The 26,041-nt window shown below is 44.5% G+C and overlaps 1 protein-coding gene across 1 annotated transcript in view; it reads right to left on the bottom strand.

Annotated features, from left to right (window-relative positions):
- CIT (citron rho-interacting serine/threonine kinase) overlaps positions 1–26,041 on the bottom strand; it is a 157,267-nt gene that overhangs the window by 52,149 nt on the left and 79,077 nt on the right. The window contains 4 exon segments of the mRNA XM_070763102.1: positions 9,531–9,584; positions 18,656–18,853; positions 24,423–24,597; positions 26,009–26,041. The exon segment at positions 26,009–26,041 is cut by the window's right edge and continues 77 nt beyond it. Coding sequence (XP_070619203.1) covers positions 9,531–9,584; positions 18,656–18,853; positions 24,423–24,597; positions 26,009–26,041 — 460 coding nt within the window.

Genomic DNA, 26,041 nt, shown 5'->3' with positions numbered 1-26,041 from the left:
AGCAGCTGCTTGGGTTCGTAAGGTGAAAATAGTTCGGAAGAAGAGGCAAAAAAATCTTAAACACCGGGTTCGTATCTTGAAAAGTTCGTTAGAAGAGGCGTTCGTAAGATGAGGTACCACTGTATTCCTTGTGTAAATCTATTGATACGTATCCTTTTATGCAAGGATCCAGATAAGAATAAATTCTATGAGTAGTTTCTTGTACTGGTCGGAAATGAACAATGTCTGAATTTTTTTTTTAACACCCAACACATTCGAATTTCAATTTAGTAGTAAGAGACAGCGGATGCGAGGACATAAATAAGAAAAAATGGATTTTCTCTTCTGCCCCCAATGCTACAGGTTAGTTATAAAACTTGGTACAACGCTTGAGGTTACCTTGGTAACTCAGATAGGCAGATAGACCAATCAGTAGTTATTTAGTCATTTACAAATAAAATGCGTTTTGCTTATATTTTGAGTTGCACCTGGGCTTCTGAAGAGCAGGGATATCCAGAATTATCACCCTCTTTGATGAGCTTAGAAAACAAGGCCATTTGGATGGAGGTAAACCAGAATTGATAGCCTAATCCAGCAAGCATAAGACGGTTAGATAATAAATCTATTTGGCTTGATGCATCTTCTATCCCACAGCTAGTCCTCGACTTACACCCGTTCGTTTAGTGACTGTTCAAAGTTACGATGCCACTGGGGAAAAAAGGTAAGGACCCCCTTTTTCTACCCTTACAACTGTTGCCCCATCCTCACGGTTATACTGGTGGTATGTTGAGGTCTGCCTGAAATTTCTCGACGTCTCTCCACTTCACCACGAGAAACAAATGTTTAAGAAAAAAATTATCCCCCCCTTAAAGAGGAAACCGTCTTCTGAATACATCCCGAAGGGATTTTTGTTTTGTTCAGAAACCCGTATCGCGAGCCAAAGATATTGTATTTTTAGCACTCGCCCCAAGCGTCGGGATGAAATGCCTTTTAGGAGGAACACGGGAGGAACCGCTGACATGTTCTCTTATGAACTTCTGGAGGCTAATGTTGACATAGCTGTTGTTGTGCCCCTCCAGCAGCCGAATCAGAGGAGGAGGAGGAGTTGGGGTCAGCATCAGGGCAACTTGACAGCTCCAAGGGGGAAGAGGGAATGTAGCTGGCAGAGAGAGAGAGAAGGATGGAGCCTGGGCCGTCTGATGAAGAAGACGAGGAACAACTGGGCCTAGGGCCCTCCGTCAGCCCTCAGAATGAGAGTTAACGGCCCCCAGGTCTGGAGGGGGCTGATAAGGAAGAGGAGGAACAGCTGGGTCCTGTGCCTGATGTATGAATGCACAGAAGGCAGAGGAGAGGAGAGCAGTGGAAATCTATGGGCTGGACCTTGGGGCGGAAGAGCTACTGCTGCTAGCTAAGCCCCACCCTATCTCTGGAGATAAAAGGCAGGGAGCGGAGATGAATAGACGTGGCCGACAACTCTTCATCTCCCTGTCGGACAGACTTGATAGCCTGCGGTGAGAAAGAAACTTTTGCCAGGGCTGCCAGCATTTTGGTTCGATATACAGTGATACCTCGTCTTACGAACTTAATTGGTTCTGGGACGAGGTTCTTAAGGTGAAAAGTTTGTAAGGCGAAACAATGTTTCCCATAGGAATCAATGGAAAAGCGATTAATGCATGCAAGTCCAAAACTCACCCCTTTTTGCCAGCCGAAGTGCTCGTTTTTGCGCTGCTGGGATTCCCCTGAGGTTCCCCTCCATGGGAAACCCCACCTCCGGACTTCCGTGTTTTTACGATGCTGCAGGGGAATCCCAGCAGCGCAAAAAGTGGCGCTTCGCTGGCAACGGAAGTCCGGAGGCGGGGTTTCCCAGCGAGGGGAACCTTCGGCTGGCAAGGGAAGCCCGGAGGCAGGGCATCCCAGTGGCGGTGGCTTGGATTCGTAAGGTGAAAATAGTTTGGAAGAAGAGGCAAAAAAATCTTAAACCCCGGGTTTGTATCTCGAAAAGTTCGTATGACGAGAGGTTTGTAAGACGAGGTATCACTGTATAGATAATCCTTGACTTACAATCATTCATTCAGTGACCACTCAAAGTTACAAGGGACTTATGACCATTTTTCACACTTATGACCATTTATTCATTTGTTCAGTCTGATTTCTGTGACGCCCTTCTCCGCAGATTCAGGGCGACATAGAAATATTGCAGCGTCTTCAGGATCACACAATCAAAATTCAGACGCTTCCGCAACTGCCTCGTATTTGTGACGGTCGCAGCGGCCCGGGGAGCCACGTGATCTCCTTTTGCAACCTTCCGACAAGCAACGTCCACTGAGGCAAGCCACAGTTCACTTAACAACAGTGTTGCCAAGTTAACAACTGTAGGGATTTATTTAGCAACCGGGGTAGGCAAGGTCATAAAACAGAGGAAAAACTCGCTTTGTCGACACCTCATTTAGTGACAGAAACCTCAATCGTGACTTCAATTATGGTCGTAAGTCGAGAACTAGCTGTAGAGTCAAGATTTGGTTGTACACCGTGATGGTTCCATCACCTGTTGTTCGCTTGTTTATTCCTGCCAGAAGCATCGCAATTAAAACGAGGCGCACCATGCCGTGTAAAATTTAAAATACCGTATTTTTCGCTCTATAAGACGCACCTGCTGATAAGACGCACCTAGATTTTAGAGGAGGAAAATAGAAAAAAAATATTGGCGGGGCTTGGCGGCGGGCGGGACGCGCGAGGGAGCGAGCGATCCGGCGTGTGATGGCGTTGGGGTGCGGAAAAATTGTTCTCGTGTCTAGTACTCTTGTTGTGCTGAGCTCTATCGCCGTCCCACAGTCCTCCAACCCAACCAGCCGGCAGCTGAGTCGGGCTGCCTGGGAAGGCGAGCGGTGTGCGGTAGGCGCGGGGACGGGGACGGGGGGGGGAATCGTCTGAACATGCTGGGAAGCCCCCCAGGCCGGCTGCGATCTTTTAAAACAGCCGCGCCGCTTCCCAGCTGACTCCTGAAGCACGGAAGTTCGCCTTTGGCTTTTGGCTTCAGGAGTCAGCTGGAAAGTGGCGCGGCTGTTTTAAAAGCGGCGCGGCTGTTTTAAAAGATCGCAGCCGGCCTGGGGGGCTTCCCAGCACGTTCAGACGATTTCCCCCCCCGTCCCCGTCCCCGCGCCTACCGCGCACCGCTCGCCTTCCCGGGCAGCCCGACTCAGCTGCCGGCTGGTTGGGTTGGAGGACTGTGGGACGTTTGACAGCGTTCGGATCCCCCCAGCAGAAGCCAAGGACCCTCAGAGTGGGGCGGCAGGGGAGGCGACCGCCTCTCCGCGTGCCGGGATACCCCCCCTCTGCTCCAGCGCCTCCCCCCCCCTCCCTGCCTGCATCTTCGCTCCATAAGACGGGGCTGATTTTTCATCCTACTTTGGGAGGAAAAAAACTGCGTCTTATGGAGCGAAAAATACGGTACATAACGCACGATTAAAACATGCACATTTCTCCTCGATCCACCCTTTTGAACAGCTGATTTGTTCAAAGAGCTGGAAGCGAGGGGGGAAAACAAAAAGAGATTAAAACCTGAAGGACGAGGGCCTTTTTCCAATTCACCTCCCGCGGCGCTGCCTTATGCCGCCTTCGGTCAATTGGGGGCGAGGCGCGAAAGGTTTGAGAGGCTGCAGGATTTCTGAAATAAATTTGGCGGAAGAGGGGAAAATAGGCAGGCAGCCAGAGATCAAGGAAAGAACCCCCTTGCCAAAAGTGAAAATAAAAAAGAAACTTAATTTCCCTTGATCTTTTGGGCAAGTGGGCTGTTACTTATTTGGGGAAGGGGGCTAGAATTCAAAGATCCAATGCAACATGCTTATTTCTGCATATACAATGCGTTCGGGTTTCCGTGAATCACCTCCCAGCATCCTTACGAGCCATAAATACCCTTGGCTGCCCATGTATGGCATAATATTTCGGCTAAGGAGAACAGCAGGCGGCCCACCTCCTGTTCTCCGTCAAGAAATATCACCATGAGAAATGGTGGTAGCACTATACAACACAACATTTACTTATTGCTTATATTTAAACATATAGAACTTTATTTTACGATTCCGCCAGGCATGGGGGAACTGAGATACTCTTTCCCCCTAGGCCTTTACAATTTTATGCATGGTATGTCTGTCTGTATGTATGTTTGGCTTTATAATTAGGGTTTTTAACTGTTTTAATATTGGATTGTTATATGCTGTTTTTATTACTGTTGTTAGCCACCCCGAGTCTACGGAGAGGGGCGGCATACAAATCCAATAAATAAATAAATAAATAAAATATATAGTTTCTTTTATTAAAGATGCATATATAGAGAGGGGATTTTTAATTATCTATATGATATAAGATTAAAATTTAGATAAACCAGATTTTATTATTCTTTACATTGTTGTCACCTTTTGTAGTAAGATGGCGAGGGAAAAATGTTAATTTGGAATTTTAAGAATTGCTAATATTGTATAAAATTAAAATCCCTCCATTGAGGGAGTAATGAGAAAAGAAAAGTTTGTATATGATTGATATTGATATGTTTATAACTATATATTGTTTTAGTTTATGGTGGAGAAAAAATAAAAAATCTTATACCAAGAAATATCACCGGGACAGCAATAAAACAGCGAGGGATTAATGGAAAAGACTCCCTTTCAGACTGCTTAGGAAAACGAATGCCGTTTTGGTGAAATGGCGCCGAACCAGACCAGCGCTTCCAATGAAGCAAAGCACCAAAGGCACACCAGGAAAAACATTCAATGAGTTGGCCGTTACGGATATTTTAGCTCTCCAGATTGACTTCCTTGGGTGTCTTACATCCTCCTCCGAGCTATTTCCGAATTTAGCAGCCAGTCTGCAGCCAGAATATTAATACCTCCGGGACTGCCTTCTGCTGCACGAATCCCAGCGACCGGTTAGGTCCCACAGAGTTGGCCTTCTCCGGGTCCCGTCGACTAAACAATGTCATTTAGCGGGACCCAGGGGAAGAGCCTTTTCTGTGGCGGCCCCGACCCTCTGGAACCTGCTCCCCCCGGAGATTAGAACTGCCCCCACCCTCCTTGCCTTTCGTAAAGTTCTTAAGACCCATCTCTGCCGTCAGGCATGGGAAAACTGAGACATCTCCCCCGGGCCTATGCTGTTTATACATTGTATGTTTGTGTGTATGTTTGCTTTTAATAATGGGTTTTTTAGCGTTTTTAAAATTATTAGATTTGTTCTTACATTGTTCTTGTTATTGTTGTGAGCTGCCCTGAATCTACGGAGAGGGGCGGCATACAAATCTAAATAATAATAATAATAATAATAATAATAATAATAATAATAATATGCTACAGAAAAAGGCAGAGGTTTTTTTTATCAGTGATGGCTACTGCCCCCACAGACGGGGGGGACACGCAGTGGGCGTAGTAAGTTTATGCACTATTTATTGAATACTTAATAGTTTTCTTATGGTCCTTCCTTCTCCTAGTACCTTAGTATAATCCTTAATTCCTTTTAAAATAGGAAATAATTAAATAGTATGTTTTTACCCATAAGCACTTAAATCATTTCAATCATTATCTAGAACTGAACCTTTATAGCAATTGATGAAAATTGAGCTACTTGCCAAATCTGTTATCATGCCGAACCTTGTGGGTTCAGTACAAAACCTTTAAAACGTTACGGTGCTCCTCAACAAATAACGCTGTCTATCATTTCTCCTTTTTGTGGCTGTTGAAATAATGTGACTTAATCAATGCTTTATAATCATTTTAATCATTACCTAGAACTGAACTTTGATAGCAATTAAAGGAAATTGAGCTACTTGCTTAACCTGTTATTGTACTGAACCTTTTGAGCTAAAATGTTACTGTGCTCATATTTTTAATTATCATTTTAGTTTTTTTTTATTAATATTTAATCCGGAGACAGCGCCAAATCTCTCCATTTCCTTGGTGAAATTTGTTATTGATTTTAATGGGTCCTGTAGGATGAAAACCATGTCGTCAGCAAACGCTTGAAGTTTGAAATGTTCTTTTTTTATTTTAAGGCCTTGTATTTGTTTATTTGCTCTTATATTATTTAATAGAGTTTCTAATGCCAAAATAAAGAGTAGAGGAGCTAGTGGACATCTTTGTCTGATGCCTTTACCAATATATATCTTGTCTGTAATATCGTTATTAACTAATATTTTCGCTGATGGTGCGTTATATAAAGCTATTCAAATAATGTGACTTAATCATCTGAAAAAGAGTCCAAGCACCAATAAGTTGAAAACTTATCTTGGTCGTTAAACCACTCTCGCCCAGTCACATGATCTTTAAGCCAACGCCCCATCACATGTTTGTCAAGCCACTCCCGCCTGGTCACATGGCCAGCAAGCCACTCCTACCCGTTCACATGACCACCGAGCCACACCCACAAAATAAGCCACACCCACAACGCGGCAGTAAACATTTTTTGACCCATGTCACCTTCCCTTGCCCCCCTGGGGAAAAGGGCCTCGTTGCAAAACGCTTCTTCAGAAGCCAAACCCCGCACCCCCCGACCCCGCGTTCGTTCCGTGGGCGCAAGATCCGGCGTGCGTTGCTCCGCATGCAAGCTGCAGCCTTCAAGATTGCGAGGGTCCTCCGCTCAAGATGCCCAGGGCAGGGGAAAGGAAAAGTGGAGACGAGCGTTTGCATGCATGATTTTTGGAGAGGGGAGAGGAGAGAGAAGAGGGAGTTAGGGTGGAGAGAGACACCTGAGTGTTTTCCATCCCAAGAGGAACCTGCAGCAAAGAATGCAGCGATGCAGCCGTGCATGCAGCAACTTCCCCCCAGCTTGCAGCAAAACGCCAGCGCTTGGGTCGCCATCCAGAAGCGACGGTCACAAAATGCTTCTCGCTTAAGGGCCGGGAGGGTGTGCTCCCCAATCTGCAGGGTGAGGGAGTATCGTCTCGAGAGACATCGAGGCTGCCTGGATGCCCGAGCTTACTTCCCACCATCTGGAAATATCACATACCCATCGTTTGTGGCAGCTGCTTAAACCATTCTTATTAGCTGCACTGAAATGAGATTATTTATTTTTCCAATCGTTTTTGGGAGGTTTTGAAGTGGTCAACGCCAGATTGAATGCTTCAAAGCTCCAGAGGGGAGATAGGAGGGTCGCCCAGAAAGTAATGCACCATTTTTACCCCCTCAGCCTACAGTAATGGTACGAATGTGAAACTTTAGGTATATTAGAAACATAGAAACATAGAAGACTGATGGCAGAAAAAGATCTCATGGTCCATCTAGTCTGCCCTTATACTATTTCCTGTATTTTATCTTACAATGGATATATGTTTATCCCATGCATGTTTAAACTCAGTTACTGTGGATTTACCAACCACGTCTGCTGGAAGTTTGTTCCAAGGATCTACTGCTCTTTCAGTGAAATAATATTTTCTCACGTTGCTTTTGATCTTTTCCCCAACTAACTTCAGATTGTGTCCCCTTGTTCTTGTGTTCACTTTCCTATTCAAAACACTTCCCTTCTGAACCTTATTTAACCCTTTAACATATTTAAATGTTTCAAAATATAGAATATTATTATTTTTTATTATTATTTATTAGATTTGTATGCCGCCCCTCTCCGAAGACTCGGGGCAGCGTACAAATCTAATAAATAATATACTGCTCAAAATAAATAAAATAAAGCGAACACCTAAACAGCACAATATAACTCCAAGTAAATCAAACTTCTGTGAAATCAAACCATCCACTTAGGAAGCAACACTAATTGACAATCAATTTCACGTGTTGTCAGCGCATTCAACTTTGTACAGAATGAAGTTTTCAATGAGAATATTTCATTCATTCAGATCTAGGATATGTTCTTTGAGTGTTCCCTTTATTTTTTTGAGCATTGTACACTATTTGAATTGTCAGGAGTCTGCGTGTAAATGTTGCGTTTCTTCAGACAGATAGTGTAGCTGCAGCAGTGTTTCGAAATGGCATCTGTAAGTGATGTACATTACAAGCAGCATGTCGTCATTAAATTTCTCACTGCGGAGAAAAAAACTGTTGGGAACATTCACAAATGTTTGTGTACAGCTTATGGAGAAGCTGCAGTCTACAGAAGGACGGTTAGGATTTAGGGGTAGTGATTTCTGACAGTCTCAAAATGGGCGAGCAGTGTGGTCGGGCAGTAGGAAAAGCAAGTAGGATGCTTGGCTGCATAGCTAGAGGTATAACAAGCAGGAAGAGGGAGATTATGATCCCGCTATATAGAGTGCAGGTGAGACCACATTTGGAATACTGTGTCCAGTTCTGGAGACCTCACCTACAAAAAGATATTGACAAAATTGAACAGGTCCAAAGACTGGCTATAAGAATGGTAGAAGGTCTTAAGCAAAAAACATATCAGGAAACACTTAATGAACTCAATCTGTCTAGTTTGGAGGACAGAAGGAAAAGGGGGGACATGATTGAAACATTTAAATATGTTAAAGAGTTAAATAAGGTTCAGGAGGGAAATGTTTTTAATAGGAAAGTGAACACAAGAACAAGGGGAAACAATGTGAAGTTAGTTGGGGGAAAGATCAAAAGCAACATGAGAAAATAATTTTACTGAAAGAGTAGTAGATCCTTGGAACAAACTTCCAGCAGAAGTGGTTGGTCAATCCACAGTCACTGAATTTAAACATGCCTGGGATAAACATAGATCCATCCTAAGGTAAAATACAGGAAATAGTATAAGGGCAGACTAGATGGATCATGAGGTCTTTTTCTGCCGTCAGTCTTCTATGTTTCTAGTCGCTGGACACAGAGGGTGAGGCTATTACAATGTAGAAATGGCTTCATGAGCAGAACAAGGAGTGGTACCAACAAAACATACATGCCCTTGTGTCTCGCTGGAAGAAGGCTATACAACGGGACGGAGATTACTTGGAAAATTAGGGCGTGTAGAAGAAACATCATTCTTTCTCGTGTGTAAGTTTCTTTTTTTTTCTTTTTAAAAAATATTTTGTGTTTAAATAAATTTTATAATTTTAAAGAACTACATACGTAATGTATTTGCAAAAATAACTTACAATACATAGAATCATAATAATGGTAGCAATAACAAGCAAGCAAGTCAACAAAAAGAGAAAAAAACTGAAAACAGAAAAAACAACAACCAGAAAACACAAAACAAAACAAAACCAAAAAACAGAAACAACACCATTTAAAAAGAGAGAAATATCTTATTTCTCTCTTGACTGTCCCCAATCTTAATGGCTTCTTATCAAGTTATAATTGGTTGTTTTTTCTTGTGTTTAAGTTTCATTGTGTTCAATAAATAATGGTTGAAGAGGCAAAAAAATGTGGTGCGTTACTTTCTAGGTGACCCTCGTATTTATTTATTATTTTTTCCCCCTGGAGATCTCAAGTAAGATTTCAGATCATTCTTGGTTCTGCTAGCTCGGAAAAAGCCAAAGACCTCTTTTAAAGAAGCCTTCGTCTTTCCCAAGGGGCAGACAGAAACAAATGTGGGCTGTTTTTCCCTTCCTCGTCCTCTGATTTCAAAATAATTCAAGGGTCTCGGTCGAATATACTCACTGTGCAGCTATTACGAAGGGCTTCAAATTTACGCTGGATTTCGTCTCTATGTGCCTAAAAGAGGTAAGAATTTGATCATCAATGTTTGCACACGTTAGAGGTCGCATCCAACACCTGTTGCTACATGATCTACAGAACAATCTACCAGCAAGCAAGCATCTTTCAGCTGTGGCGAGGGGGGCGTTCGCCCAGGTTCGCCTGGTGCACCAGTTGCGGCCCTATTTGGACCGGGAGTTGCTCACAGTCACTCATGCCCTCATCACCTCGAGGCTCGACTACTGTAACGCTCTCTACATGGGGCTCCCTTTGAAAAGTGTTCGGAAACTTCAGATCGTGCAGAATGCAGCTGCGAGAGCAATTATGGGCTTCTCTAAGTATGCCCATGTTACTCCAACACTCCACAGTCTGCACTGGTTGCCGATCAGTTTCCGGCCACAATTCAAAGTGTTGGTTATGACCTATAAAGCCCTTCATGGCACCGAACCAGAATACCTTCGGGACCGCCTTCTGCCGCATGAATCCCAGCGACCGATTCGATCCCACAGAGTTGGCCTTCTCCAGGTCTCATTGACTAAACAAGGTCGTTTGGCGGGACCCAGGGGAAGAGCCTTCTCTGTGGCGGCTCCGACCCTCTGGAACCAGCTCCCCCCTGAGATCAGGATTGCCCCCACCCTCCTTGCCTTTTGCAAACTCCTTAAAACCCACCTCTGTCCTCAGGCAGAGAAAACTGTTTCAGCAAATTGAAAAGAACCAACTAGTAAAGGAAATATTTCTTGCTCCCAAACCCCATGTATTTGTGTGTGTGGCTGAGACAAGGTCATGTCACTCAAATATGAAGATTACCAACAATGGAAGCATGAGATGGAAACGGCTACTTTTGGCAGGGAAAACCCTGCCGGCCTGTGTTATGATTCGACGGCTAAATCAACCGATTTTTGGGAATTATTGGTTTAAAAGTTCAGTCCTGCTTCCAAAGCTTCTATAGGTATGGAAGGATGTTTGAAGGAAGGAAAGTGGACCTTCACTGAAAAGGAACCATGTAGAAGAGCAATGGCCAACCTGTTGTCCAAGAATGCAAGACACCAACTGATTAATGGCACCAACCCAACCTCCACCTCCCCCATTGCTATATGGGTAATTTATACCCGCTGAATTTGAAAGCTGGTAGCATCACAACCTATCGGAGCTTTGCAAAGCATTCATCTCTAAGGACATCTCTTAATATTTGAGTCTTATTGCTGTTTTTGTGTGGGAAGAGGGGAAGAATATGTTAGCAGTGGGCAGTGAATATTAGCCTTCGAATGCTTATATGGGGCTTTGTGTTACTGGGTTGGCTTTCGTATGCTTTGGAACTTTCTGACTATAATCCATGATCAAGGAGTGGCAAAGGGTGGGATATTCCAGTGTTTTTCAACCAGTGTGCCGCGAGACATGGTCATGTGTGCCGCAAAGCTCAGAGAGAGAAATAAAGGAAGAGAGCGAGAAAGAGAGAGAAAGAAAGCAAGAGAGAGAGAGAGAGAGAGAGAGAAAGAGAACAAGAGAGAGAGAAAGAAAGCAAGACAGAGAAAAAGAGAACAAGAAAAAAAAGCAAGAGAGAGAGAAAGAGAGAGCAAGAGAGAGAGAGAAAGAGAGGGAGGGAAGGAGAGAGAGAGAGAAAGACATAGAGGGAGGGAGGGAGGGAGAGAGAGAGCAAAAAAGAGAGGAAGGAAGAGAAAGAAAGAGGGATGGAGAGAAAGAAAGAGGAAGGGAAAGTGGGAGCGAGAGAGAAATAGAGCGAAAGGGAGGAAGAGAGATTTTTTTTGTCCAAACTTTTTTTAGCCCTGCCCCCCCCCCCCCCCCGCGCTCAATGTGCCCCAGGGTTTCGTAAATGTAAAAAATGTGCCGCGACTCAAAAAAGGTTGAAAATCACTGGGATATTCAACAAGGAAGACCGTACAAACAAAGGGGACCTAAACGTCAGGAGTTAATTAAATGTTTTAAGGAAAGAAAACAAACTATGGCTGAAAGGGAGGCGTTAGGCTCTCATTTAGCAGGAATTAGGCAGGTTCTGCCTGCAGAAACCAGACTTCATACAGAGCCTACAACAAACAGACATGGAAAAGGCAGAAGGGATAGATTCTACTACTACTTTAGTAGAGAGGCTAGTTTTAGTAAAGGCTACTACTTTGGGAGAGACAGCTCAGAGATACGTTTGAATCTTACATCAAATCATACAAAATCGTTTTGCCCAACAGTGTTGAAGACTTCATCACAAAATGCAAGATTTTCTGGCTGGCCCATGCAACCATCAGTGGTGCTGGCAGGAAGATTTAGGGAAGGATAGTTCCAACACTATGGAGGGTACCAGGTTGAGAAATGCCAAGCTAGTCCAACTAGAAAATATCCAGAGCTTCAGGTACATTTGCAAAACAACTTTTGCAAAGCAATTACACACTGGGTTTTATACACTGCTCAAAAACATAAAGGGAGCCCTGAAAGAACACATCCTAGATCTGAATGAATGAAATATTCTCATTGAAGACTTTGTTCTGTACAAAGTTGAATGTGCTGACAACACAATGAAATTGATTGTCAATCAGTGTTGCTTCCTAAGTGGACAGTTGGAGTTTGCAGAAGTTTGATTGGAGTTATACTGTTCTATAGTGTTCTTTGAGTGTCCCCTTTATTTTATTTTTTTGAGCAGTATATAAAAAACACCATACAGTGCAGCAGAACCCCTTCCAAATTCATTGGCTCTAAATAATGTCCTGGGGGGGGTGTCAGAGGTCGACTTCTAGGTTACTCCCTTGTGGGGTGCCTCAGGGGTCGGTCCTCTCCCCCCTGCTATTTAATATCTACATGAAACCGCTGGGTGAGATCATCCAAGGACATGGGGTGAGGTATCATCAGTATGCGGATGATACCCAGTTATACATCTCCACCCCATGTCCAGTCAACGAAGCAGTGGAAGTGATGTGCCGGTGCCTGGAGGCTGTTGGGGTCTGGATGGGTGTCAACAGACTCAAACTCAACCCGGATAAGACGGAGTGGCTGTGGGTTCTGCCTCCCAAGGACAATTCCATCTGTCCGTCCATCACCCTGGAGGGGGAATCATTGACTCCCTCAGAGAGGGTTCGCAACTTGGGCGTCCTCCTCGATCCACAGCTCACATTAGAGAATCATCTTTCAGCTGTGGCGAGGGGAACGTTTGCCCAGGTTCACCTGGTGCACCAGTTGCGGCCCTATCTGGACCGGGACTCACTGTTCACGGTCACTCATGCCCTCATCACCTCGAGGCTCGACTATTGTAACGCTCTCTACATGGGGCTACCTTTGAAAAGTGTTCGGAAACTTCAGATCGTGCAGAATGCAGCTGCGAGAGTAGTTATGGGCTTTCCCAAATATGCCCATGTTACACCAACACTCCGCAGTCTGCATTGGTTGCCGATCAATTTCCAGTCACAATTCAAAGTGTTGGTTATGACCTATAAAGCCCTTCATGGCATCGGACCAGAATATCTCCGGGACCGCCTTCTGCCGCACGAATCCCAGTGACCGGTTAGGCCCCACAGAGTTGGCCTTCTCTGGGTCCCATCGACTAAACAATGTCGTTTGGCGGGACCCAGGGGAAGAGCCTTCTCTGTGGCGGCCCCAACCCTCTGGAACAAGCTCCCCCCAGAGATTAGAACTGCCCCCACCCTCCTTGCCTTTCGTAAGCCTCGTAAGACCCATCTCTGCCGTCAGGCATGGGGGAACTGAGACATCTTCCCCTGGCCTATACAGTTTATACATGGTATGTTTGTGTGTATGCTTGTTTTTAATAATGGGGTTTTTAGTGTTTTTTAAATTATTAGATTTGTTTTTACATTGTCTTTGTTATTGTTGAGAGCCGCCCCGAGTCTACGGAGAGGGGCGCCATACAAATCTAATAAACAGAATAAATAAATAAGTATGCCGAGCGGTGTCACTTACGAACTCAAGCTTCGGTGAGCATGACATCCATAACATTTGCGCGTCCAACACGGGAAGGGGATTTTCAAAACTGAAAGAACAGGTCTCTTGCCCAGTTCTGCTAAGCCCACAAAATCCATTATACAGAAGATCCTTTGACTAAAAGACCAGTATACGTCTATCTGGATGGTTGTTCTCTTCCACCAAGTTTGCAGCTTCAAAGGGGATCTCCCTTTGGTTTCGATTTTTACCCAACAAACTTGAATCAGATTGCCCTCTCGTTCTACAGAAGTCCTCTCCGGAATCCTTCAAGCTCCGTCCAGCAGCTCCAAGGCAGAAGCAGGGTTGCTTTGGGGAGTTTCCGTAATTTAAACAATTCCTAAGATTTTCCCCAAAACATAACAGCTGCTTTTGGAAAAGAAACAGAACCCAAGCCACAGTACCACTACGCTCCACCTTGTCCAGACCGGTTGGAAAAAACACAAAACGTCTGAAAAGCCCTTTTGATACATCGGAAGTTAGAAAAGAAATTGAAATAGGGGGACGGACCAGATCAGATGGGCTTCCCAGTTTATGCTATATACCGTATTTTTCAAGTACAGTGATACCTCGTCTTACGAACTTAATTGGTTCTGGGACGAGGTTTGTAAGGTGAAAAGTTTGTAAGACGAAACAATGTTTTCCATAGGAATCAATGGAAAAGCGATTAATGCGTGCAAGCCCAAAACTCACCCCTTTTGCCAGCCGAAGCGCCCGTTTTTGCGCTGCTGGGATTCCCCTGAGGCTCCCCTCCATGGGAAACCCCACCTTCAGACTTTCATGTTTTTGTGATGCTGCAGGGGAATCCCAGCAGCGCAAAAATGGGTGCTTCGCTGGCAACGGAAGTCCGGAGGTGGGGTTTCCCAGCAAGGGGAGCCTCAGCGAAATTGCAGCATCGCAAAAACATGGAAGTCCTTGAAACCCCACCTCCGGACTTCTGTGTTTTTGCGACGCTGCGATTTCGCTGAGACTCCCCTCACTGGGAAACCCCACCTCCGGACTTCCGTTGCCAGCAAAGCGCCCCTTTGTGCGCTGCTGGGATTCCCCTGCAGCATCGCAAAAACACGGAAGTCCGGAGATGGGGTTTCCCATGGAAGGGAGCCTCAGGGGAATCCCAGCAGCGCAAAAACGGGTGCTTCGCTGGCAACGGAAGTCCGGAGGTGGGGCATCCCAGTGGCGGCGGCTTGGGTTTATAAGGTGAAACTAGTTTGGAAGAAGAGGCAAAAAAAATCTTAAAACCCGGGTTTGTATCTCGAAAAGTTTGCATGACGAGGGGTTTGTAAGATGAGGTATCACTGTATAAAGTGCATCTTTTTCCACACTAAAAGAGGTTGAAAATTCAGGTGTGTCTTATACTCTGAATGCAGCTTTTTTCGAAGCTTCCCCCTACCCCCCCAGCCCTAAGTAGATGCTAACAATGTTCCCAGCTCTTATTCTTTGCAGGTTCTTTCATCGCAGCTTTCATGCCCTTAGCACTTAGGTAGCGTATTACAGTACATACTTCACATTCGGAAGGAAACCTCCACCAAAACACTAGGCGAAGATCTACTGACCCCTGGCACTGCTCGTTCTCTTCCGCTGGCTTCCTGCTATATGGCAGCCATGCCAATTTTCCCCACGAACATTCCCCGTGAGAGTCTACATGGGGCTACCTTTGAAAAGTGTTCGGAAACTTCAGATTGTGCAGAATGCGGCCGCGAGAGCAATCATGGGCCTCCATAAGTATGCCCATGTTTCATCAACACTCCGCGGCTTGGTTATGACCTATAAACATGTCATCGGACCAGAATACCTCCAGGACCGTCTTCTGCCACACAAATCCCAGCGGCCGATTAGGTCCCACAGAGTGGGCCTTCTCCGGATCCCGTCGACTTAGCAATGTCATCTTGCAGGGCCCAGGGGAAGAGCCTTCTCTGTGGCAGCCCCGGCCCTCTGGAACCAACTCCCCCCGGGAGATCAGAACCGCCCTCACCCTCCTTGCCTTTTGTAAGTTGTTGAAAACTCACCTTTGCCGCCAGGCATGGGGAAATTAACACCTCCGCTAACTACTGTTTTATGTATGGTTTGATTGGGTTGTGTGATTATCTTATTACAAGGGTTTTTAAATTGTGTTTTTAGATATTGGATTTGTACATTGTTTTATTGTTGTGAGCCTTGTAACCTGACTTTCAGGATAACCCTCGTAGTTTGGAATCAGAGCGAGATTACGATGGGATCCAGGAGGACTTTCAGCCACTGACGCTTCAGTCCCTTTCGGAATGTCCTGTGTTGTGGCTTCTCGGTTACCGGCCCTCCCAGCAGAGGAGGAGTGGCAGTTGGGGTCAGCATCAAGGCAACCTGAGAGGTCCGAGGGGGAAGACGGAATGGAGCTGTCAGAAAGAGAGCTGTCCGTCAGCCCTCAGATGGAACGTCAACAGCCACCAGATCTGGAAGTGGCTGATGAGGAAGAGGAAGAACAGCTGGGTCCTGTGCCTGATGCACAGAAAGCAGAGGAGAGGAGAGCAGTGGAAATCTATGGGCTGCTCCTTGAGACGGAAGAGCTACTGCTGCTAGCAAAGCCCCGCCCTCTCAGATGGAGTCAACAGCCCCCAGGTCTGGGGGGGGGGGGCTGATGAGGAAGAGGAGGAACAGCTGGGTCCTGTGCCTGATGCATAGAAAGCAGAGGAGAGGAGAGCAGTGGAAATCTATGGGCTGGTCCTTGGGACGGAAGAGCTACTTCTGCTAGCGAAGCCTCAGTTTATCTCTGGGGATAAAAGGCAGGGGGCAGAGATGAATAGATGTGGCAGGCAAGTCTTCTTCTCTCTGAAGGACAGACTTGTTAGCCTGTGGTGAGAGAGAAAGTTTTTGCCAGGGCTGCCGGCATTCCTAAGAAAGGAATTGAGGCTCGACTACTGTAACGCTCTCTACATGGGGCTACCTTTGAAAAGTGTTCGGAAACTTCAGATCGTGCAGAATGCAGCTGCGAGAGCAATCATGGGCTTCCCTAAATATGCCCATGTCACACCAACAGTCTGCATTGGTTGCCGATCAGTTTCCGGTCACAATTCAAAGTGTTGGTTATGACCTATAAAGCCCTTCATGGCACCGGACCAGATTATCTCCGGGACCGCCTTCTGTCGCACAAATCCCAGCGACCAGTTAGGTCCCACAGAGTGGACCTTCTCCGGGTCCCGTCAACTAAACAGGGGAAGAGCCTTATCTGTGGCGGCCCCGGCCCTCTGGAACCAACTCCCCCCAGAGATTAGAATAGCCCCCACCCTTCTTGCCTTTCGTAAGCTCCTTAAAACCCACCTCTGCCGTCAGGCATGGGGAAATTGAGATATTCTTTCCCCCTAGGCTTCTACAATTTATGTATGGTATGTTTGTATGTATGATTGGTTTGTAAAATAAGGGTTTTTAGCTGTTTTAGTATTGGATTGTCGCATGTTGTTTTTACCACTGTTGTTAGACGCCCCGAGTCTACGGAGAGGGGTGGCATACAAATCCAATAAAATAAATAAATAAATAAATAAATCATTGCTTCAGCTACAGAGGGTTTGTCGCGTTTGGGTCAGAACACCAAGGTTATCTTCAGTTCATCAGGTTCCAAGGTCTTCCAAGGGCTGTTTGCACAAGTTGGTGCTACGCCCGCCGTTTGCGAGGCCCAGTTCCCATCTCCTCCCACTCCAGCAGAAACCCCCTCCCCAAGACACAAAGGTTGGGAATCGCTGTCTTAATAGGGTAGCATAATTCCCACCCCAAACAGGACATCAACAGAAGGGACTCTTTGTAGCTCAGGGTTGAACAGGAACTCTCTGAGCTTGATTGGTTTCTCACAGACGTTTCATTTACCCAAGTAGGTAATATCATCAGAGGTAGAAGGGACGGGGGATTGGGAAGAGGAGGAAGAAAAGATGAGCCGGGGTGGCGCAGTGGGTAGAGTGCTGTACTGCAGGCCACTGAAGCAGACTGTAGATCTATAGGTCAGCAGTTCAAACCTCATCACAGGCTCAAGGTTGACACAGCCTTCTATCCTTCCGGGGTGGGTCAAATGAGGACCGGGATTGTGGGGGCAATAGCCTTGCTCTGTTAAAAAGTGCTATGGCTAACATGTTGTAAGCTGCCCTGAGTCTAAGGACAAGGGTGGGCATACAAACCGAATAAATTAAATAAGTAAGTAAGTAAGTAAGTAAGTAAGTAAGTAAGTAAGTAAGTAAGTAAGTAAGTAAACAAACAAACAAACAAACAAACAAAATAATAAATAAATAAAAATAATAATAAATAAACAAATAAACAAAAAACAAAAAAACAAATAAATAAAATAAAAAATAAATTGATAAATAGATAATAAAAATATAAAAAAATAAAATAAAAAAATAAATAGATAAATAAACAAACAAACAAATAAAATAAAAAATAAATAGATAAATAGATAAATAAATAAATAAAATAAAAAATAAATAAGTAAATAAAGATAAATAGACAAATAAATAGACAAACAAATAAACAAATAAATAAATAAATAAATAAATAAATAAGAGAAGTACACTGCTCAAAAAAACAAAGGGAACCCTCAAAGAACCCATCCTAGATCTGAATGAATGAAATATTCTCATTGAATAATTTGTTCTGTACAAAGTTGAAACGTGTGCTGACGACGTGTGAAATTTATTGTCAATCAGTGTTGCTTCCTAAGTGGACTGTTCGATTTCACAGAAGTTTGATTCACTTGGGAGTTATATTGTGTTGTTTAAATGTCCCCTTTACTTGTTTGAGCAGTATAACAGGACCTTTCATTCCCCAACTGGGTAACGTCATCAGCTCTAGACGGGAGCGGGGTTTGCAATGATGTTGCCATCGAGTTGGGGAATAGAACCTACTGCTCCTCCTCCTCTTACTGCATTCCAGCCCTGATGATGTTACCTAGCTGGGTGATGAAACATCTGCGAGGAAACAACCGAGCTCCAAGGAGCCCCCAAACGTGACACTTTTCGGCCCCTTTAGGTGCAGAAAATAAAGGAAATTAAAACAAAACAGGTGGCAAAACCTTTTCGTGAGCTTTGAAAGCTCACCGGAGGCTTTGACCGGGAAAACGTGCCGTTTCAAACCTTCTCCTACCGCTTTCAAGAGCCGGAAGGGTGCAGCTTCTGAGCCCAGCCCAGGACTCCAAAGCTTACCGTCAGCGCCTGGATCTCTTCTTCAGCTTCCGCCGTGGTCTCTTCCAATTCGGTTTTGGCTTCCCGGAGCTGACTTTCCAGGGCTGCCCGGGCGGCTTGCAATCCGGAGATCTGAGACTCCCTCTCCTGCAGGGTCAGCTGCAATTCGGTGAGCTGTCGCTTCAGTTCCAATTTTTGCTCTTCGTGCTCAAGGCTAACCTGAAGGACGGGATTTGAGAAGCAGTTAGTTAGTTAGTTACTTAGTTAGTTAGTTACTTAGTTAGTTAGTTAGCTCATTCATTCGACTTCTATGCCGCCCAATCTCGAAGGACTCAGGGCGGCTTACAATAATAATAATAATAATAATAATAATAATAATAATAATAATAATAATAATAGTAGTAGTAGTAATAGTAGTAATAATAATAATAATAGTAATAATAATAGTAATAATAATAGTAATAGTAGTAATAGTAGTAGTAGTAATAATAATAATAATAATAATAATAATAATAATAATAATAATAATATCTACCGCACGAATCCCAGCAACCGGTTAGGTCCCACAGAGTTGGCCTTCTCCGGGTCCCGTCGACTAAACAATGTCGTTTGGCGGGACCCAGGGGAAGAGCCTTCTCTGTGGCGGCTCCGGCCCTCTGGAACCAACTCCCCCCAGAGATCAGAATTGCCCCCACCCTCCTTGCCTTTCGTAAACTTCTCAAAACCCACCTCTGCCGTCAGGCATGGGGGAATTGAAATATCTTCCCCAGGCCTATATAATTTATGTATGGTATGTTGTGTGCATGTTTTTTAAATTGTGGGTTTTTAACTTCGTATTATTAGATTTGTATTGTACATTGTTTCTATCACTGCTGTGAGGCGCCCCGAGTCTACGGAGAGGGGCGGCATACAAATTTAATAAATAAATAAATAAAATAAATAATAATAATAATAATTTATTAGATTTGTATGCCACCCCTCTCCGTAGATTCGGGGCGGCTCACAACAATGACAAAAACAATATACAGCGTAACAAATCTAATAATTAAAAGAAAACATCTAAAACCCCATCATTAAAAAAAACCCATACAACACAAGCATACCATACATAAAACTCAGTAAGCCTGGGGGTGATGTCTCTATTCCCCTATGCCTGGCGATATAGGTGGGTCTTAAGTAATTTACGAAAGACAAGGAGTGTGCGGGCAGTTCTAATCTCTGGGGAGTTGATTCTAGAGGGCCAGGGCCGCCACAGAGTAGGCTCTTCCCCTGGGGCCCACCAGATGACATTGTTTAGTCGACGGGACCCTGGAGAAGGCCAACTCTGTGGGACCTTATTGGCCGCTGGGATTCGTGTGGCAGAAGACGGTGCCGGAGGTATTCTGGTACGATGCCATGTAGGGCTTTATAGGTCATTACCAACACTTTGAATTGTGACCGGAAACTGATTGGCAGCCAATGCAATAATAATAATAATAATAATAATAATAATAATAATAATAATAATAATAATACACTGCTCCAATAAAATAAAGGGAATACTTAAAGAACCCATCCTAGATCTGAATGAATGAAATATTCTCATTGAATGTGCTAACAACAAAATGAAATTGATTGTCAATCAGTGTTGCTTCCCAAGTGGACAGTCTGATTGCAGAGAAGTTTGATTGACTTGGAGTTATATTCTGTTGTTTAAGTGTTCCCTTTATTTATTTATTTTGAGCAGTGTACAAATAGATACAGAGCAATAAAAAGAAGTCGTATCTAAAACCCCGTTTTAAAAGAAACCCAATTAATATAAAACAGTCGTAATCCCAAACATTGAACCAAGGTGGCGCAGCAGGTAGAGTGCAGTACTGCAGGCCACTAAAGCTGACTGCTAGATCTGCAGGTCAGCAGTTCAAATCTCACCACTGGCTCAAGGTTGATTCAGTCTTCCATCCTTTCAAAGTGGGTAAAATGAGGACCCGGGGTAGTTGCATTATCTGTCTGTCTGTCTACCTACCTACCTACCTACTTGTTTGCCTGCTTACCTTCCTACCTATCTATCCTATATTTCTATCATCTATCTATCATCTCTCTCTCTCTCTTATATATTTGTTTATCTCTTATATATTTATATATTTATCTTATTTATTATCTATCTATCTCTGTTTATCTATCTATCATCTATCTATAATTATCTGTCTATCTATCATCTATCTCATCTCTCTTTCCCTATCATCTATCTCTATCTCTCTATCTCTCGATAATCTCTCCCTCCCTCCCTCTCTGCCAGCTGCATTCCCTCTTCCCCCTCTAAGCTCTCAGGTATATATATATATATGCTCCAACCCTAGTGGCCTTCCGTAAGGCTACGAAGACCTGCAGTATGGACATCGGGGGGGGGGGGGGGGAGTTGGTTCTCTAGAGCTGGGGCGACCACAGAGAAGGCCCTCCCCCGTGGTTATTCCGTGCACAGAGTGAGCCCACCGACCCAAAGTCCACTATTTCATGGTAAAACCACACCCTTTATTAATAAAAGCAACACACAGCAAAAAGCAGATTGAATATGAGGAAGCCACAGATGATCCCCAATGTGCTTGTTGATAGTTTTCCCCGCACAGCCTTTTGTCTCTGTTTACACCCTGCCAAAAACGTGTCTGGCGCTGGAGGAACAGACCCAATGCTATTTGATTAATGGGGAACCCGTTTGTTGCATCGGAGGCACAGCGCTGGTTTCCGCACGCCCTGAAGCAGGTGCCCAAACTCCTCTGGAGATCAGACGTTCATAAGAAGACCAGGTCTCGGCGTGGAAGATGTCTTTGTACACATAGTGTGGGTGTTGTGGCCTCTCAGCCACCATCCCCTCCAGAAGCCGAATCAGAGGAGGAGGGAAAGACGTGGGACTCAGGGTTGGCATCAGGGCCACCTGAGAGACAGGGAAGAGGGAATGCAGCTGGCAGAGAGGGATGGAGGGAGAGATTATCGAGAAATAGAGAGATAGAGATAGATGATAGGGAAAGAGAGATGAGATAGATGATAGATAGATAGATAGATAGATAGATAGATAGATAGATAGATAGAAAGAAAGATAATTATGGATAGATGATAGATAGATAGATAGATAGATAGATAGATAGATAGATAGATAGATAGATAGAAAGACAGATAATTATGGATAGATGATAGATAGATAAACAGAGATAGACAGATAATAAATAAGATAAATATATAAATATATAAGAGATAAATAAATATATAAGAGAGAGAGAGAGATGATAGATAGATAGATGATAGAAATATAGGATAGATAGGTAGGAAGGTAAGCAGGCAGGCAAGTAGGTAGGTAGGTAGACAGACAGACAGATAATGCAACTACCCAAGGACACCAGAAAGACCTCTGACATAAGTTTTACGATAGAAGACTGCTAGCGGGAATGGAGCAGGCAGAGAGATAGATAGAAAGATAGGGAGAGAGAGAGAAAGATATGATAGATAGATAGATAGATAGATAAATAGATAGATAGATAGATAGATAATAATAATAAATTTATTAGATTTGTATGCCATCCCTCTCTGAAAACTATATAGAGACTAGATAGATAGATAGATAGACAGACAGACAGACAGACAGACAGACAGACAGACAGACAGATAGATGATAGAAATATAGGATAGATAATTATAGGGTAGGTAGGTGGGTAGGAAGGTAGGCAGATAGATAATGCAACTACCCAAGAACAACAGAAAGACCTCTGATATAAGCCTTATGATAGAAGACCGCTAGCAAGAATGGAGCTGGGAGAGAGAGAGAGAGAGAGAGAGAGAGAGGCAGAGCCTGGGCCGTCCGTCAACTCTCAGATGGACAGTCAACAGTCTCCTGCTTTGGAGATGGTTGATGAGGAAGAGGAGGAACAGCTGGGTCCTGTGCCTGACACACGGATGCACAGAAGGCAAAGGAGAGGAGAGCAATGGGAATCTATGGCCCAGTCCTTGGGATGGAAGAGCCACCGCCGCTAGCGAAGCTCCACCCTAGCTCTGGGGGTAAAAGGCAGGGAGTGGAGATGAATAGGTGTGACAGACAACTACTCATCCTCTGGATGGATGGACTTCTTAGCCTGCAAGAGAATCTTTTCGCTTGGTGGACACGAAGTGAGCAGGGTTGGGCCCTCCCTGGCAGCTCACAGGGTCTATCTATAGTTCCTGCAGATAATTGCTTTAGTCTGGCACGATTCTGTCTGTAGGCGAACAATAATAAAGAAACTCCTCCAAAGAAGCAGATACCGTAATTGCTTTAGTCTGGCAAAATTCTGTCTGTAGGCGAATGATGACGACAAAGCATCTCCTCCAAAGTAGCCCCACCTGTCATTCTCGGTTCTTTGGGACTGACCCCGAAGTGATGCACAATTACGTGACATCGTACAAGAACTTACTTGGACAATTTCACGGTTAACTACTTGTCTTATGGGCCACTCCTCAATGGAAACCATTGGCAGTGGTTAGAATGCGCTACTGTATGCTACTTCTGCAGGCTGCCTGCAAATTGGGTAGTTCAAATCACAGCAGGCTCAAGGTTGACTCTCAGCCTTCTGAGGTCAGTAAAATGAGGACCCGGATTGTTGTGGGAAAGATCCTGACTCTGTAAACCTCTTAGTGATGGGCTGGAGAGCACTGGAAAGCAGGATGTAAGTCTAAATGCTATTGTTATTGCTTTTCTCTTCCTTTTCTCTTTCCTTCCTTCTTAGCTTCCTTCCTTCCTACTTCCCTTCCTTCCTTCCTAACTTCCTTCCTTACCTTTTTTCCTTATTTCCTTCCTTCCCTTCCTTCCTAACTTTCTTCCTTACCTCCTTCCTTCTTACCTCCCTCCTTCCCTTCCTTCTTACCTTCCTTCCTTACTAACTTCCTTCTTTCCCTTCCTTCCTTCTTACCTTCCTCCTACCTTTTTTCCTTTTTTCCTTCCTTCCCTTCCTTCTTCCCTTCCTTCCCTTCCTAACTTCCTTCCTTCTTACCTTCCTTCCTAACTTCCTTCCTTACCTTCATTCCTTCTTACCTTCCTCCTACCTTTTTTCCTTATTTCCTTTCTTCCCTTCCTTCTTCCCTTCCTTCCCTTCCTAACTTCCTTCCTTCTTACCTTCCTTCCTAACTTCCTTCCTTACCTTCATTCCTTCTTACCTTCCTTCTTCCCTTCCTTCCCTTCCTAACTTCCTTCCTTCTTACCTTCCTTCCTAACTTCCTTCCTTACCTTCATTCCTTCTTACCTTCCTTCCTAACTTCCTTCTTTCCCTTCCTTCCTTCTTACCTTCCTCCTACCTTTTTTCCTTATTTCCTTCCTTCCCTTCCTAACTTCCTTCCTTCTTACCTTCCTTCCTAACTTCCTTCTTTCCCTTCCTTCCTTCTTACCTTCCTCCTACCTTTTTTCCTTATTTCCTTCCTTCCCTTCCTTCTTCCCTTCCTTCCCTTCCTAACTTCCTTCCTTCTTACCTCCCTCCTTCCTTCCTAACTTCCTTCCCTTCCTAACTTCCTTCCTTCTTACCTTCCTCCTACCTTCCTTTCTTCCTTTCCTTCCTTCCATAAATTTATTGGATTTATATGCCGCAGGCACTGCAGGGGCCTCCACCTCTGCCTCTCCGGCTCCTTCCGCTTCCTCCTCCCCTTCCCCCTCACTGTCTGACCCCTCCGAGAGCCACACAGGTCTCCTATGCTCCAACGGACCCAGCTCCTCCGGTTCGAAATCCGGGACCGGAGGAGCAGGCCGTGAGCCGACCACAACAACAGCAACGGTAGGAATATTCAAACATTTTTTTACCTCTCGTAACCTCGTCTCCAACTCCAGCAGGCGAGTCTTGTCGGTGTGGTCCTGATGGCTGAGCTTTTCCAACTGTTCCTCCAGCTTATTGTTGTGCGCCTCCAATTTTCCAGCCTGGGTTTCCAGGTAAAATTTCTGTTGCCGGAGCTCAGAAATCATCTCTTCTTGGGCTTTCCTTTAAAAAAAAAAAGTAAAAACAAAATTGGAGGGGCGTGGGTGTTACATTGTCTAACCCAGTGTTTCCCAACCTTGGCAACTTGAAGATACCTGGACTTCAACTCCCAGAATTCCCCAGCCAGCAAATGCTGGCTGGGGAATTCTGGGAGTTGAAGTCCAGATATCTGCAAGTTGCAAAGGTTGGGAAACACTGGTCTAACCCAAGGGCCGTTTTCATTTGAGTAAGGCAGGTCGTCCACAATTCAGCCCCAAACATGTACGTCGCTAAGTGAGAAATTCCTTAAGTGAGTTTGGACTTCACTTTACGACAGTTTTTTTAAAAAAAAATATCTTTAATATTTGCATATAAAAAACAGACAAAAAGAATAATCAAACACAATTACGAAAACACGCAACAAACAAAAAGAAAGAAGGAAAGAGGAGAGAGAAGAAAAAAGAAAAATGTATAGAGAAGAAAGGAAAGAGAAAGAGGGAAAATAAAGAGACAAGGTCAATTAATGTTCTGTCGGGCTCTCTGGTAGAATCCTCCCGAAAATTCACAGCTACAAATTTCAGACACACACGTTTGAAAATTCAAAACAATGTTCTTTATACCGAAAATTCACTTAAACCAAGCCCTCTTTTTGTATAGCAAAGAGCACTCGTCTCCAAACAAACTGGTAATTTGTACAAGTCCCTTATCAGTTCTGTGATACTTAGCTTGCAGCTGTGAGGCAATTCACAGTCCTTCTTCTTTCACAAAGTGAAAGACACTTTGCTCTGGGTTAGTTTCAAAGCGGGGAAAAATCAGCACACAAAGGTCGAAGTCAGCAAAGCAGGCACGAAACACAACGATTAGATAATCCTCCACAATGGCCAAACCCACAGGCTGCTATTTATAGCAGCCTCACTAATGACCACAGCCCCACCCAACCACAGATGGCCTCATTTTCTTTTATAATAATCTCTCAGTTGTTGCTTCCTATGCATCGCTCTCCGCATGCCTGGCTGTATCATTAACTCTTGTTCCGAATCCAAGGAGGAGCTAGATAATTGATCTCCTTCTGAGCTGTCTGCCCCACTCTCCTCCTCCCTGTCACTCATGTCTTCTTGGTCAGGGGAGCCTTCATCAGCAGATTCCACCGGGGGGCAAAACAGGCCTGCAGCATGTGGATGTCTCCCCCACATCCACAGTCCTTGGGGCAGGAGCTGGGCCAGAGCTAACCACAACAACTAATACGTTGACTATCATTATTTACAAAGCCTATGGCTGCAGACAGACAATGCAATTAGGGGATATTCACAGATGTTTTCAGGCCTATCTCTGCTCCAAATTCAAAGGAAGGCTCTGCCCAATGAGTAAAGAGGCTCACTAACCTTCTTCAAATTGGTGTGAGTCAAGACAACATAATAGCAGCATTGATGCTTACATGTTCCTCTGAGTAAACAGGCTGCTGTTTGCC

Source organism: Erythrolamprus reginae, chromosome 10 (assembly GCF_031021105.1).
Source record: "Erythrolamprus reginae isolate rEryReg1 chromosome 10, rEryReg1.hap1, whole genome shotgun sequence".
Lineage (NCBI taxonomy): Eukaryota > Metazoa > Chordata > Lepidosauria > Squamata > Dipsadidae > Erythrolamprus > Erythrolamprus reginae.
Note: the sequence above shows the minus strand (reverse complement) of the source record. Positions and strands in the feature narration are given on the sequence as shown.